The 14,847-nt window shown below is 43.0% G+C and overlaps 1 protein-coding gene across 2 annotated transcripts in view; it reads left to right on the top strand.

Moving 5' to 3' along the window:
- The window catches only part of LOC134189351 (protein furry homolog-like), a 51,161-nt gene extending 37,865 nt beyond the window's left edge, over positions 1-13,296 (top strand). For both annotated transcript variants that reach the window (XM_062657585.1, XM_062657586.1), the window contains 25 exons: positions 62-593; positions 651-725; positions 785-1,734; positions 1,970-2,132; positions 2,206-2,253; positions 2,341-2,439; positions 8,012-8,707; positions 9,250-9,360; positions 9,418-9,517; positions 9,585-9,682; positions 9,748-9,918; positions 9,978-10,616; positions 10,676-10,732; positions 10,819-10,898; positions 10,973-11,054; positions 11,114-11,208; positions 11,280-11,505; positions 11,565-11,663; positions 11,723-11,807; positions 11,875-11,939; positions 12,010-12,162; positions 12,229-12,258; positions 12,466-12,794; positions 12,858-12,955; positions 13,037-13,296. In XM_062657585.1, coding sequence (XP_062513569.1) covers positions 62-593; positions 651-725; positions 785-1,734; positions 1,970-2,132; positions 2,206-2,253; positions 2,341-2,439; positions 8,012-8,707; positions 9,250-9,360; positions 9,418-9,517; positions 9,585-9,682; positions 9,748-9,918; positions 9,978-10,616; positions 10,676-10,732; positions 10,819-10,898; positions 10,973-11,054; positions 11,114-11,208; positions 11,280-11,505; positions 11,565-11,663; positions 11,723-11,807; positions 11,875-11,939; positions 12,010-12,162; positions 12,229-12,258; positions 12,466-12,794; positions 12,858-12,955; positions 13,037-13,146 — 5,191 coding nt within the window. In that variant the 3' untranslated portion in view covers positions 13,147-13,296. The remainder of the gene's footprint in view (positions 1-61; positions 594-650; positions 726-784; positions 1,735-1,969; positions 2,133-2,205; positions 2,254-2,340; positions 2,440-8,011; positions 8,708-9,249; positions 9,361-9,417; positions 9,518-9,584; positions 9,683-9,747; positions 9,919-9,977; positions 10,617-10,675; positions 10,733-10,818; positions 10,899-10,972; positions 11,055-11,113; positions 11,209-11,279; positions 11,506-11,564; positions 11,664-11,722; positions 11,808-11,874; positions 11,940-12,009; positions 12,163-12,228; positions 12,259-12,465; positions 12,795-12,857; positions 12,956-13,036) is intronic.
- The last annotated feature ends 1,551 nt before the right edge of the window (positions 13,297-14,847 follow it).

Genomic DNA, 14,847 nt, shown 5'->3' with positions numbered 1-14,847 from the left:
TAATATGACAATTTGCCTTGAATCCTTTAATTGTAGAGTGTTTCATGCTATTGCTATTCAGACGATTTTTCCGCTCACCATCAGGAACATCGTTGTCAGGCTGTTTGACATCCACTTACTCACAGAGCCAAATAGTGCTGTCTAAAGAACTAGCCAGAGCTCATCCCGAACTGACTCTGGGTATCTTCTCGGAATTTAGTCAGCGATTTGAGTCATGTCCGAGATCTGGACAACGTTCTCTTCTTCAATACATTGTTCCTTGGCTGGGAAATATTGAGTTGGTTGATGTATATTCTCGTGGACAGACATCAACTCTTCGAGAAACAGTCAGTTTAGAAATCAATGCTAACCTGTTAGTAACACCGGGTAGCGGAACCAGACTGATTGGAAGTGGATGGGGATCCATTACAGGAAGTCAACTTGTCTTGAATAACTTATTCTACATCACTGCTAAACATGGAAATGATGATTTTGTGAAAGAAGTTGAATTATTGTGGGCCAGTCTGTGTGCATGGGAGCAAAATATTAGTTCAATTCTTAAATATCTGGTTTCTTTGGCCGGTCAAAGTGGCAGCTCAACTCTGTTATCTCATGTTGGTTGCTTTGCTGTGTTTTCACTTTAGTTAGTACATTGTTCACTTGATGTTTAGGCAAAACAAGTTGTTGTGTATCTTGGGAGAGCACATCCAAAAGCAATTGTGGCCGAACTGATGAAAGAAATGCAGGTATTATTAGATTCTTATGTTACTGTTGCTGTTTTGTAGAATGAATTGGTTTGTGGAAGTCTGTTGAGGTTTTAAGTGCCACCATTGAGAAGAAAGTCAGTCCTCCGTTTTACAAGGTAGTTCGAGCACCTTCTAGTGCAGGTCAGAGTAAGGACACAAGTCAAGCTAGTCATGATCCTCAGTCTATAAGAAGACGTGATCGGACTGGTGACTCTCCAAGTGAAGATACCCTAACAAATAAAGTTGGGTCTTCTACTTGTGTGGAATCTGCTTCGTATAAAGAAATCAATGTTGATAATCCACGCTCTTGTGAAGAAGACTGGGCAGCATGTTGGATCACAAAAGTTCAAACTTCTGATGGAAATCCAGTACCTCTTCCTGTTCCTCCTGGTGGTGGGTATTACTGTCCATTAGTTGATATGATGCCATTATCTTCACAACCAACACCGCTACATCGTTGCAATTTTGCTTTGATGTTGCTGACAGAACTTGTAGTTGATCGAGCCGACGTCAGCTGGGCTACGCATTTGCCTCTTTTGTTGCATGTCTTGTTTCTTGGACTGGATCATGTCAAACCTCTTGTGTATGAACATTGTAAAAGATTGCTGACTAATCTTGTGCTGGTTTTGGCATGCAAATCAGATAATAGGCATGACATTGCTGCAATGCAGGCGTCAGGCTTGCACAGTCCATCTGATTCTAGTCTTGCTGGTGACTCACAGCACCAACAGTCACTTTCATTTTCTCCTATTGCCATAGACAAGTCTTACACACCCATGGTTGCTCTACCAGTGTCAGAGTCACCTACCCCACCAACTCTTTGCAGCAATTACAGCAGTGCATCTACTCTTCATCAGAACGAGCAAAGTACATTGTCAATAGACAGAGATTTTACAGAAGGCGATGAACGCCAAAATGCCAACCCTGAACCGAAGGCTACTCGACCATTAACTCAAGAAGAAGAAATTGAGCTGCAAGCGAGATTGCTGATAGAATTTGTCACTACCAGGTACTCATAAACGTAGATACTGTGATAATTAATTTGTTGATATAGCAGGGTTGCTATTCATTCTGTTTGGTGTCATTATATTATTGTATGTCAACTTGGTTGGAGTTCTGTGAAGGCATTTGTTTCAATTGTTGCAGCATTTACTATGGGTAGTAATTGCTTGTAGGTGTATGGCTGTCTACGTAGTGCACCAATGTGATTATCAATATGTGGTAAATGTTGACGTTTTCTACAGAGATCGGCACAAGCCACTGTGGCCTTATGAGGAGATTACAACTCGTGCTACTAGTATCAAAAGCACAGCTCATCTTGAGGCGCTTCTCAGTCGTGTCCTGACTGTTTTTTCTTGTCTACCAGGCAGTGATGTGCGACGTCGATGGGCAAAAGTGGCATTGCAGGTAAATTGTTGTGGATGTACGATATACAATGAGTTTGAATTGTCTATACTTGTAACCGTTTCTGCTTGGTTAGTGGGCAACGTCATGCTCTTCTCGCCATTATGCTGGACGGTCTTTCCAGGCAAGGCAACAATATTTTATTGCTTGCTAATCAAGTTACATAACTACTTAAATATTAAATATTTAACTGCTTTGTTTTATGCTTTAGATTTGTCGCGCTCTTCGACTGCCGTTGTCCTGGTCGATGCTAGTTGATATTTTGTCTCGATTAGTCGATTCAGTTGGTGATCCAAGTCCAGATGTTCAAGTAGGTACCTCTTTTATTGTCATAAATCAATCATAGAATAAAAAACGTTTGTGTAACATTGTGTTTGAAAGGCAAGCGAGGGTATTCTGTTGTTAGTCTAGTAATTTCTAAGTTATTTTGTGAACATCTTTTAAGCCCTGTTCACAGTAGCGTCTTGCGAGCGTCTTGGATGCTGACAAGGACGCTCACACGAGCGTCAGCGAAGACGTTGGCGCTGTACCATTCAGTGTTACGTCTGACAAGCATCCATCGCACAAAGAACACACTGGCGACAGTGGTCTGGTGCTGCTAAGTAACCACGTGTGTACAATGTACTCTCGACAGACAGGGACGACGGCATTTTGCTTTTGTTACTGCTGCACTGTAGTCCTAAGCGTTCTATTTCATTCTTAGGTCCTTGTAGTTTTTGACTGAACTTGCCAAACGCATGGGAAAAACCAGGCAGTGACACACTCACTCAATGAAAGCTTCCAGCGACAAATCAATGATCGATGCCATGTGAACGACTAGAATATCCCGGATATGTCCAGTTGCTCTGACTGACTTTCGATTGGTTGAAAATGAGCACGTGATGTCATCGGACACTGGGTAACTTTCAGCTAGGACGCTCGATTAGAACTTTTCTCTATTCCAGCGTCGAGGACACTCGCCTAGCGTCGTGCGAGCATCACGGACGCTGACATGTTCTCAGTGTGACGCTACCGCTCGCTCATCGTCAGCGTTCAGGATGTCGCAGGACACTCGTGCTAGCGTCGTACTGTGAACCGGGCTTTAGTGTCTTTACTACAAGAGGATAAAAGTCAGAGCCAGTAGACAATACGTCTTCGTGGTAACTAGTTTAGTCCCCTTTGTTGGAGGGGTAGTTGTTATATATATATATATATATATATATATATATATATATATATATATATATATATATATATATAGTTATTATGCTAGTCCACCACTGTGGGTGCAAACAGCAAATTTAAATGAACGAGTCTCAGGTATGGCTAACAGCTAGTAAATCTAAACATCTTAGCATTGTATTTCCATAAAGTAATAGACAACTGTTCATGAATATTAACTAGAGTCTTCCTTATGGTAAGTCCGTTTGTGTGAGTCGTCTTCCTTGCAATGTCTTTTAGGATTTCCAGACTAGATGATGTCCGTAATCCCAAAGACTCTAACACTAGGGGATAGAACAGAGATCGTGTCGACTCAACGTTGTAACAATAGCATAAATCTTTCTCTATCTCTCCTACCACTGCCGCTCCTCCTGCCACGATTGCTAAACTAGTGAGATAAGATGGTTGGAGAGAATTTCTCACGGTGAGGTCAAATAGGCAGGTTTGCCTTGAAGGAAATCGGGATGAAAATATCACCTGGTCTTGAATTATCTTTACTGCTACAACGTTGCACTCTGTACGAGTTCCCTGATTGTCTGTTTAGAGGCAATGAAAGACGATGTTGCAAAGAGTGTCTTGACGTTTGATTCTTAGTGAACCAATGTGGCATCCTAGGACATGATCTTCGTAATAACACCTCGTAGGAGATGGTGCAGGAGGGAAGAGATCAATTCCTAGCCATAAGCGTAAACAAACAATGAACTCTTGTGCAGACATGGCCAGGCTGGAAACGATGTTGGGTGTTGCCCTTAACCAAGATCCTGCAAAAGGAGCAGAGATTGGTTTTTAAGTGTGCTTTGTCTTGGAGACTGGTGAAAGCCTTAATCTGAGATTGTAGAGAGGCGCCAGGTATGGACTTAAATTGTTGTTGTCCAGAGGATGATAGACAGATTGTACTATTTTCTGGGAGAATTGAAAGCAAGTGTTCTTAAGCTGGTAGTTCACCTGGAAAGTCAAATCTCGAGCATTGTTAGAACTAGTTTTATCTTCAGAGAGTGTTTTGTCAAAAAGAGAGAAAAATTCTTTAATAATAGACCTGATACATTTTTTGAAGCGTTGCAGCTGCCGGTGAAAGCAGAAGAGTGCATGCTGTTTGCTTCTCTAAGACCGAGACCTCCCAAACGAATGGATAGAGTAGCCTGATGCCATGCCAAGTCAGGTAAAGAGGAGTGAATAATTATTTCTAAACAATTATATATATGTATATATCAGCTTTCTCTCAAAAATCAAACCTACATTTGCTGCCCAGCAGAACTCTAGACATGCTGCAATGCTCGCTGAAGAAGGTGGTTTTTGTGGTGCCATGCGTTCATTAAGTTCCTTGGGATGCGCTACCACAGATGATCAAGCTGCAGTTGAGGAAATTATGAAACGGCACCTAGAGAGTGATCTTCCCGACTGGAATTCAGATATTCCACCACCTTTTACCGTCTCTTCAGCTCAGTACTAGAAGCCGTACAAAATTTCCCACGAGGGACAAGTCCAGGAGGGTCCAAACTTTGTTGTCAACATTTGTTAGATGCAGTTGTTGGTACAACCCCTTCTGCTGCTGATATTGTCTAGAAATGCTCACTCTCCTCATATGCTTACTGCTTACTGGACGGGCTAATACTTGCATTGCTCCTAGGCTCACTGGAGCTCCACTCCCTGCCTTTAACAAGAGACAAGGCAGAGTAAGGTCAATTGCCATGGGTGAAATCCTCTTTCGTATCACCAGCCATCTTTGTTGTTTGGCTGTGAAACCACGGCTGCCCGATTTCTTCCTAACCAGCGGTCAAGTGGTTGTGAGAATAAAAGAGATTTAGAAGCAGCAGTTCATACTCTAAGTGGATTTATTGAGTCTCATAGACACAATCCAGACCTTTGTTGCGGTAAGATTGAATTCTCCAATGCTTTCAATGTGTGGCAACATTCCACCTTGTATTGCCTTGTCCATACGGACTTTTTTGAAACGTTTGCATGGTTTGGTGATACCGTTGCACCCGAGAATTCAGAAGTTCAGAAGTCAATAACTGGTGTACAACTAGGTGACTCTCTTGGTCCTTTGTTTTCTTTTGTTGTTTGGATGTTCTGGACAGTATCGGCCAGACTTTTGGGCTCAACCTTCAGCTGCAGTATTTAGTTGATGGTACGTTTGTCGGCTCTCTCACCGCAGCCTCTTTTCTCCTGAACAAAGTATTTGTGGTTGGCCTTTCACTGTTGAATATAAGCAAATGTGAGGTGTTCTGGCCTACTGGCGGCACAGTATTTTGTGAGCTTTCTGCCGAGATCCAATGAATTCAGAATTCTGCTGAAGGTTTTGAATTACTAGGCTCTCCTGTTTATGGATCTGACAAGTTTTTTGACACCTTTCTAGCAAAATGTATAGACAAAGTTTGCCATCTTCAAGATGATCTTCTAGACCTAAAACACCCACAGATAGAAAGAAGTTGTATGGGTGTGTGCAAAATTAACCATCTACTGACGGCAGTGCCTTCAAATTGTGTCAAGAAACAACTAATTAGATTTGATTCCAATATACAAAGAAGCTTTAATAGGGACTATTTCTCTCTCATCTATATTTGACGTCTCTTGGGATCAGGCCACTCTGCCTATTCGCCTTGGTGTTCTCAGTCTCAGATCTGCTGAATGATCATCCACAGCAGCTTTCATGGCTGTTGCAATGGCATGAGACTTCTTTCAGCTCAACTGTTTGAGAATTGTTTGGAGAATTCCAGTATGCCTTTTAAGCACGATTCTACCTTTCCTGGTGAACTTTTGATGCGTGATAGACTTTCTCACTTGCTTTCCCAGTGACATCAATATCATGACGTCCACACAAAATCTAATTCAGGAGTCTCTTGACAAGTCTTCGTTCAATGAAATAAGAAATTCTATTAAGTTGAGAGATCAAGCTCGTCTCAATTCTCTTTCATCTCCACTTGATTGCTTAGGGCAGTTCCTAACCACAATTTAGGCCTACCATGCCCTCACAGAAGTTTATTGTTTCACTGTGACACCGCCTTGGACTTTCCGTTTTTCCATCTGCACCAAACATCATAATATGTCCTTGCGGATCTGTTATCAACAAGTTTGGAGACCACGTGTTGGGTTGTGGCAACGGTCCTCTACGTATTAGAAGGCACAATTCTCTTTGTGAACTCGTTTTTGAAGCTCTACTTATTGATAATCCAGGTACCAAACGAGAAATTCACTGTAGTAGTGATGATAACTCAAGACCTGGTGACATATTCCATCCCGATTTCGCTCAGGGTAAAGGAGCATATTTTCGTATCTCCTCAACTCTTCTAACATAGCTGGAACTGCAGCAGCTGCTGGAGAATTAGAGAAAGATAGTTGATACCTGGCAGCAGTTGAAGATTGAGGCTGCTTTTTTTATCTACTGGTATTGGAGTCTTTCTGTGTTTGGACACCTTCAAGTCTGAAACTGCTCAAATCTATAACAATATATTGTGACCTTCAATTGACATAACAAGAGAGAGGCTTGCTTCGCTCGCCAATTAAAGGGAAACAATAGTGGTACATACATGTAGTTGGTATGGTGTTGAAGTACGCTTGTTACATTGTTGCCTCGTTTTACAGTTAATTACGAAATATGTTAAAGTTAATTGATACTTGTGTGTATACTTGTTGTGAAAGTATACACACATCTACAGTGTGTGATCTGTTGGGCAGTCGATCAAGACATAATACAATAGATTGCTTGTCGGTCAACAGGGCAACAAATCTGATGATGAAGGTTGTATAATATACAGCACATTATGTAGGACTACTTGGAAGTTGTACTTTAGTGTGCACACGCATACAGGGATAACCTTTACGTGAGTCATCTTATGAATTTTTTATCATTATTATTATTGTGCAATGGCTAAGGCATCTGTAAGGCCTTTTCAACCTTTTTAGACTGTGGTTTGTGGGTTCGTTGTTGTTTGTTAATTTTATTGATGTGATGTTTAATTAGTTATATATGTATATATATCTATATATATATATATATATATATATATATATATATATATATATATTGACTGCATGTACTGTACCACACGTTTGTGGTTGCTAGAAATCAGACGTCAGTTTTAGATATGCGAATGTTGCATATGTCAACACTCATAGACATTTAGCCCTAAGGCATAAGTAGCAGGTGTTTATGAGCTAAACATTCCAAGAGGCAGATGAAAGAATTAGGGCACTGAAACACAATTATTTAAAAGAGCTTTTCTTATTCAGTGAACAGGTTAGTGAGAGGATGTTTATAGTAGCTGTTGACAGGAAGTTGTAAGTAAGTGTATGCGTACGTAATTAGGTGGGTAGCTGGGATGTTTAGTATGTTTGTGTGTTTTGTTTCTATTTGTTGCCTCAGTGGGAACTACGTCATGTATATGATGTGAAAGAAAATTCAATAACAATAACAAATTATTTATCACTCACAGACATGTACAGTGTACTGTATAGTATGGAATTTCTCAATTTGACGAGTTTTATTACTTGGCCAGAATTTATCTGCACACTTGGCATTATACCGTGAGAGGTATTTCTGTGCGATATTTGTCTAGAAAGAGTGGACTGCGTACAGTGTAGCACACTTAGTTAGATTAGCAACGACAGAAGATGCACTGATTACTAACTATGTTGTTGTTAGTTGTGTACTATGATACTGATGTGTTCTTTACGGTTTTCAGGGTTATGTGATGGAGATTCTACTTACGCTTGCGAGTGCGGTGGATAACGGGGTAGGAGAAATCAAGTACCTAGACGATGGAGTAGGAGACAATGAAGAAAACCACACTCACTATGATGGCTCGGTAGCTTCTGTTCGACGTTCCCGTCATTCTTCACGAAACCAACGAGATTCGAGTGTGGTTGCTACCAATGGATCTGGCCAATCGTCTCCAGCGAAACGAATAGCTAATAGACGATCTCCTCAACTTCTCGAACCTTCACTCATTAATAAGTCGATGAGACGTTCTGCGTCTACGAGCTTTGAATCGTTTGTACGCAAGGAAGAACCAACTTTCAGTTCTATGAAGCCTCGACCTCGCAGTCTTGTGAAGCAACGCACACCAGAATACGCAGACAACGAGGCAGAGTTAGTGGCCGCGTTCAAAAACGTCATCACCGACAATCCTGATCTAGGCGGCAACGTCAGTCGGTTGCGGGCAAAGTTTAGCGCGTCTCCCAATGTGCCACAAGCAATGTCTTGTAACGAAACGGAGGGACAAGAAAACGAGCACGAAGTGAACAATAGAGGGAGACCTCAGACGTCGAGTCCTGGTGAATTCCGAGATCTTCTCTCCAAACTATTTTGGGTGGCATCGGCTGTACTCTATTCTGACTACGAGCACGAATTTCTAATGGCTGTTAGATTGATGAACAAGGTTGGTCTCATTGCGTTTACTGTATCCCGTATTGATTAGATGTCGTAAAGCTGGGTTCACAACTTGTGCCGTTCGAGGCAGCGGCATTGAGCGGCAGCGGCAACGTGAAGCACGCCGTTCTTGTAACATGAAAGGCAACGGCGGATTGTACAATTGCTGCGCTGCAAGAACGGCACGCCGTTGGGGATAGTAAACTTTCTATCTGAGGGGCAAGCCGAGGGCTGCTGCTAAAGTTGGCCCAATCATATAGGCTAGCATGAATTCAGGGGCGCGTTCGATTGGGCTCTTCCAGCCTCTTCCAGAAGAGTCTGGAAGACGCGTTGGAAGAAGGGCGTGAACACGGAGCCTCTTCTGGAAGAGGCCGGAAAAGCCCAATCGAACGCGCCTCGGGTGGTCACGGTTATCTGGGATATCATTTGCTTTGATACATAATGTTTGAACAGAGACTGCGGCGCGGCAACCACCGGTTTGACCTGCCGCGTCGTTGAGGTGAGCGGAACATAATGTGAACCCAGTCTTACATGGTCAGTCGTATGCTGCAGGTATTAGACATGCTGTCTGCTGATGATCCAGATGATATGACTCACCTCGAAGCAGTTTTGCGTGAACTGGAGTGGGTCAATTTTCCTGGTGTGCAATGTCTGCTAATAAAGGTTTGTACCTTTGTGACGTCTTGTCGAGTGCTATACGTCGACGTTATTTATGTTAAGGGTCTTACTTCGTCGGCGACGTCCGAAACGACGATCCACTTGCTTGCCAGGCTGACTCCTATCGCCAATCATCACGTATTTACAGCCTACCCGTTTCTAGGTAATATGCACGTGTTTCTTATTTATTTCAATATTTGCTTGAGTTCGTTCTTTATTCTGTTGTCTAGGATTTCCAATCAACGTTACGTGTTTGCTTCTTCACTTGGGATATCGCTTTGCAAATCGCGACCATTTCTGCAATCAAGTAGCGGAAACAATCGAACACGTAACCCTTTTTGCCTCGTATGAATGTAGTCGCTTCGGTTGTGCTGACAGTGTATCCGTGTGAAGGTGTGTTTGTCTGACTTATCACTGCCACGTTTGGATCGATTATTCCAGCTCTACCGTGAAGGGTCATACGAAAGGACGAGTAATGCGTGGATATCGAACATCTGCAAATACTTGAAAGACGCTTATTGTGATAAGCAGTTTCACGTCTTGATGATACCATTTCTGGCCGAAGTCGGTCACGAGTAAGTGTATGACTGAAAGCGAAATTACTGAATGTGTTTTACCGGCAGGTACTGGAGTTTGGACCGCACGTGTACCAGAAGAGCGTTCTACAGGTTTTAGGAGTACTCGGTAGGCCGAGAAATCTGTCTTCCGAAACAGCTCAGAAGCTCAATAATCTCATGCAACGCATTGTGGCTCGGTTTGCGAAGACGGATTTGTGGGAGGATGCTATTACGATATTGAAGCAATCTATTGCAAGCTCTGCCAAGTTGCCTCCCAAGCCGACTTCGGAACCAACACCCGAATTCATAGCTAGCACGCCGTGGTCTGTGGATGCACAGTCGCCGAAGAGGGAGCGTCTTCCTGGTCCTACACTTGACGTGACGGTAGAGTTAAGTCGTAGCGGATTCGTTCGTGATGCCAAGGGTACTGCAGTCACTGAAGCAAATGCGGATGGCTCTATTCCATGGAAGAAGCCACAGCAGTCTCAGAGACGAACTCGGGAAAAAATCGGGGCGGTTTTGAAGACCTGTGGACATCAGAGTGGTCTACTTCATAGTTCTTCTGTCGTCTTCAGTGATGATTTAAGTCCAGAACGTCAAGCAGTGTACTCATCGTCGGAAGAAGCGTCGGTACAAGATCTTTTACCAGGAACAGGACCGAAGACACAAAATGAAACCGGAGAAGAAGGAGACGCTCCAGAAGAAGTAATTGGTGCATTTTTGTAGTTACTGTTGCGTTGTAGTGTGTTTAATTAATTTTATAGATAATGGGAATCTTAACCACTGAGTTTGATTTCTTGGATGATGAACTAGATCAACAGGTCGATGACCGGCTGCCGTAGAAGTCGTTTCGAAAATTATTGATGGTTTCTTAGTTGCAATGTGTGTTGTGTCTATTTCATTTTAGGTCGATTTAGCTCGTCTTGACAACCCGTTTGGATTTACCTTGAGGAGACGCTCAATGGAAGACTTAGAAGAAATTGGAAGGTATTGAAATTTTAATGTAACGTCAAGAGTTATTCTTGGTTGGAATTACATTTTCTTTGCCTTGTCTCGAATAGATCTAGTCTCGCCAACAGTACAATCAAGTCTGGTAGCGTACCCAGCTTAAAACGCGCTGTTGAAATGGAAGACAGCGACAGGGTCAACTTCCGAGTTGATAAGATAATGTAACGCGTGTTTTCATGCTTGTCTCACTGCAGAAGGTGATCATGCTGAGCGCTAGTGATCGATTCGACAGCGACACCATATCTCAGATGTCGACAGACGACAGAGAGAAACCGGAATCAACAAATGCGTACGTTTACTGAGAGAGTTGCTTACAGAGTTTGCATATTAGCTATATAGATGTAGTGTCTACTTGAACAGTGCTGTTTCCAGTGTCGAGTCGTCGTTGGACATAGAAGACGCACAGCCTACGTACCAAAGACTAGTAATCAGCGATCCCACCTACCAACGATCATTAGACGACCGGCAGCATCAGTCCTCACTAGACGATAGTCTACCGTCTTGCCAAGAAACATTATTGGACGACAGCCAGTCGAGTTACCGTCAGCCGTTGGCGTCCGAATTCGTATCCGTAGCGAGTGAAGAAGTAAGGTGTAATGTTGGACAGTTTGTTGTTGCGAGATGACCGCTCATTTCCCCTTGTAGGTTGAATCTCAGTGGCGTGCTCACGTTTCAACGGTACTGACCGATACAACGGGAGCGGCAGCAGTCAATACCTACCATCTGTTTGCTCAATTATTCAAGGTTTCTTGTTCTCTTTCCATTTGGCTCGAAGTTTAGCGTAACGAGTTTTGCTTTTACAGACGACGAGGAGACGCGTCGTAAAGCTAACGAAAGAGTCTTGCGGTCTTTTGACTGAGAACTGGGGGAACGTGACATCGAATTTCTGTAAGAATGTCTATAGTACTCCTCGCTGCACTGTGTTAGTGTAAGCAATAGGTTTGTTACATTATAGTGACGGTTGTTGATATTCTCAACTCTGAGGTAGAGTTGCCGCATGTCTACACGGACACGGATGCGGTGAGCTAGAGTGGGTGGAGTCACCCGTACTTATATATATATATATATATATATATATATATATATATAGATTGCGAAAGCCAGACTTCTGGAGCGGCACAAGTTCCACGTGATGGAGATTAATGAGAATTTCAACATGTACGTTCAACAACGTGACTCTGTAATGGGGCAAGTTGAGAATATCAAAGTGTCTCTTCGACGAATGTCCGTCGCGTCAGCCGACGTATGTATACACTCACATTACGGTGTCCCGACGGCTTTGCTAAATGGTTGAATGACTTGGTTGCAGGGATCCCCTTCTAATGCTGCTCAAATGAAGGTGTGTGTGTGCGCGCGCGCGTGCGTGTGTGTGTGTGCGTGCGTGTGCGTGCGTGTGTGTGTGCGTGCGTGCGTGTGTGCGCGCATGCGTGGTGTTAGTTGGTTGTCACTCTACGCTTAGAGTTTGTCGGTTGGTCTGTTGGATAATTAAAACTTTCGCAAATCGGTCGTTTGTACTTGTAGCTCTAACTGTGATGACTTTTTAAAGGAACTCTCACTGTGTCGTTCGCTGTACAAACTGCATTTCTTACTGGTTGTGTTGCTGCAAAGTTATGGTAACTTGCTGTTACTTGTTACGTCAGCCAAAGACAATCCTCAGGTTACCGACATGTCGTCCGAATTCACTGACGTTCAGTCATCATTGCGGATGGCCGCATCTGCCTGCGAGTGGCTCGCCGGTGCCGAGGCAACAATACCGACGTCGGCTGCTTATCTAGATCCGTTTACTATTAGTCTACCGGCTGCAGTGCACACGTTACAAGAACACGTTAAACACAACGAATGCATTCAGGCTGTCAAACTGCTACGAATGTTTCGGTGCGTTGCGTTCGCTGTCGTGACGTGTATTGCTATGTTTCGTGACGATTGGTTGAATTTCAGTCGCAAATGGAAAGACGGGTCGGTTGGATTGTCGGCGGATGACGATGTGGATGTGTTGCTATCGGTGTATGCAAGATACAAATCTGAGAGACGTTCAGGTAGGAAGTTTGGATTCTGCTGTATGTTTTGTGCAACACTGCTTGTGCTTTCGTATACTATATATGTGTTTATATGTGTAGGTGTTCTTATTATTACCGATATCGCACGGAAACTTCCAGCCGCTTGTAATAAGCTGATGGAGGCAAACATGATGTTGTTTATGTCTCTAAATCGCTCCGAATGTGATTGACTCCCAAATGATGGTATTTTCTAAGTGGAGGTGGATATTTTGATAACTGTACAGTAAGTAGTCATATATACAAATGGCAGTAGGTTGTATTAGCTATCTAGATCTATACATTGCAGCGATTTACTTTAAACTGGATTTTTCGTTCGCTAATGCGTTTTGGGTATGGCATATATTTACTATATACACGTATGACTCTAGGTAAAGGCATGCACGCAAGGTCTTTTCACCCGGCACTGCCATCCCGCGCCTCCTAGCAACTCTGGTCGTTACCGATAGGGTCGCTTCTCTCTGTCTCGGCCTTCTGTCAAGGCTGCTTTTTTGCCACGAGTACAGTACCATAGAGAAATTACCAGCGAGTTTCCCGTCAGAGTTATATCAAACAGCAGATACTTGGAAGTCACGTGCAGTTACTTACTCTCCCGGATAATCGGTTTTCCATCTGACGAAGTCAACGATAACGTCTCGTCTCGAAGCCGTTTCGACGGTTCTGTTGGACGTCGTCACTTTCAATACGTTGCAGGAAACACGTGTATCAAACGTGCATGGCAGCTATTCGACGCGTGTACACGAACAAACTAGGGTAGGCTTATTTTAAGACCCGGATATATTCAAAAATATCTTTCTCTTAGTAGTGACGTTGCCAGTAATAAACGACACGTTCCTTGAGTACTGTCCAAGGTCATTTTTAAATTTGGTGAAGCTCCGCGATGTGTCATTCTAGAGAAATTCGCGCGCGAGTGGAGACGGGTTCGATCGGCAAGAAATTGCGTCGTCCCAAGGTCTGGTAATTTCTGCATAACAGGAATCTTTCTGGTAACTAGGAATACGTGCTAAATCCGGTCAGACTGCGCTAAAAGCAGCTCTATTCAACCTATAAACGAACACGAAGTTGCTTCCACCTGTCCAGCAATCACAACACAGTCACTGCACGTGACCACGTGACACTCGCTTTCTGCATAGTAGGAATATCGCTAGAACTTTTCTTCTAGTACACCGAAAGTTTCTATCCGCTGCTTCCCACTTTTACACAATAATTCAAACATTTCTGCACTCGTTCAATGTTTGTCCAGGCTTCCATTGACGAGAATCAGCAGTGCAAAGTACACGTGGCAATCACGACAGACGCCATTTTCTGCATACTAGTAATGTCTCGCCAAATCGCTACAATGTAACTTGACGAAATAAAATTTACATGGAATGCTAATGGCAATATATACAATCATATCACAAGGTATCTGATTATTCTGACGTCACCTTCTGCAAATACCAAAATTCGACCAAACGCAGAACTGTCTTATGTGGTGAGTGCGCGTGACCACGTGGCACTAGCTTTCTGCATAGTAGGAATATCGTTAGAATTTCTTCTAGTACACCGACCGTTTCTCTCCGCTGCTTCCCACTTTTACACAATAATTCAAACATTTCTGCAGTCGGTCAGTGTTTTTCCAGGCTTCCATTGACGAGAATTGGCAGTGCAAAGTACACGTGGTCAATCACGACAGACGCCATTTTCTGCATACTAATAATGTCTCGCCAAATCGCTACAATGTAACTTGACAAATCAAGATTTACATCGAATGCTTACAGCAATGCATAGAATCATATCACAAATTTTCTGATTATTCTGACGTCATCTTCTCCAAATTTCAAAATTCGACCAAACGATCGATTTCTGACGTTTCGATGACATGCAGTCACTTC

This window comes from Corticium candelabrum, chromosome 14, assembly GCF_963422355.1.
Source record: "Corticium candelabrum chromosome 14, ooCorCand1.1, whole genome shotgun sequence".
NCBI lineage: Eukaryota > Metazoa > Porifera > Homoscleromorpha > Homosclerophorida > Plakinidae > Corticium > Corticium candelabrum.
Note: the sequence above shows the minus strand (reverse complement) of the source record. Positions and strands in the feature narration are given on the sequence as shown.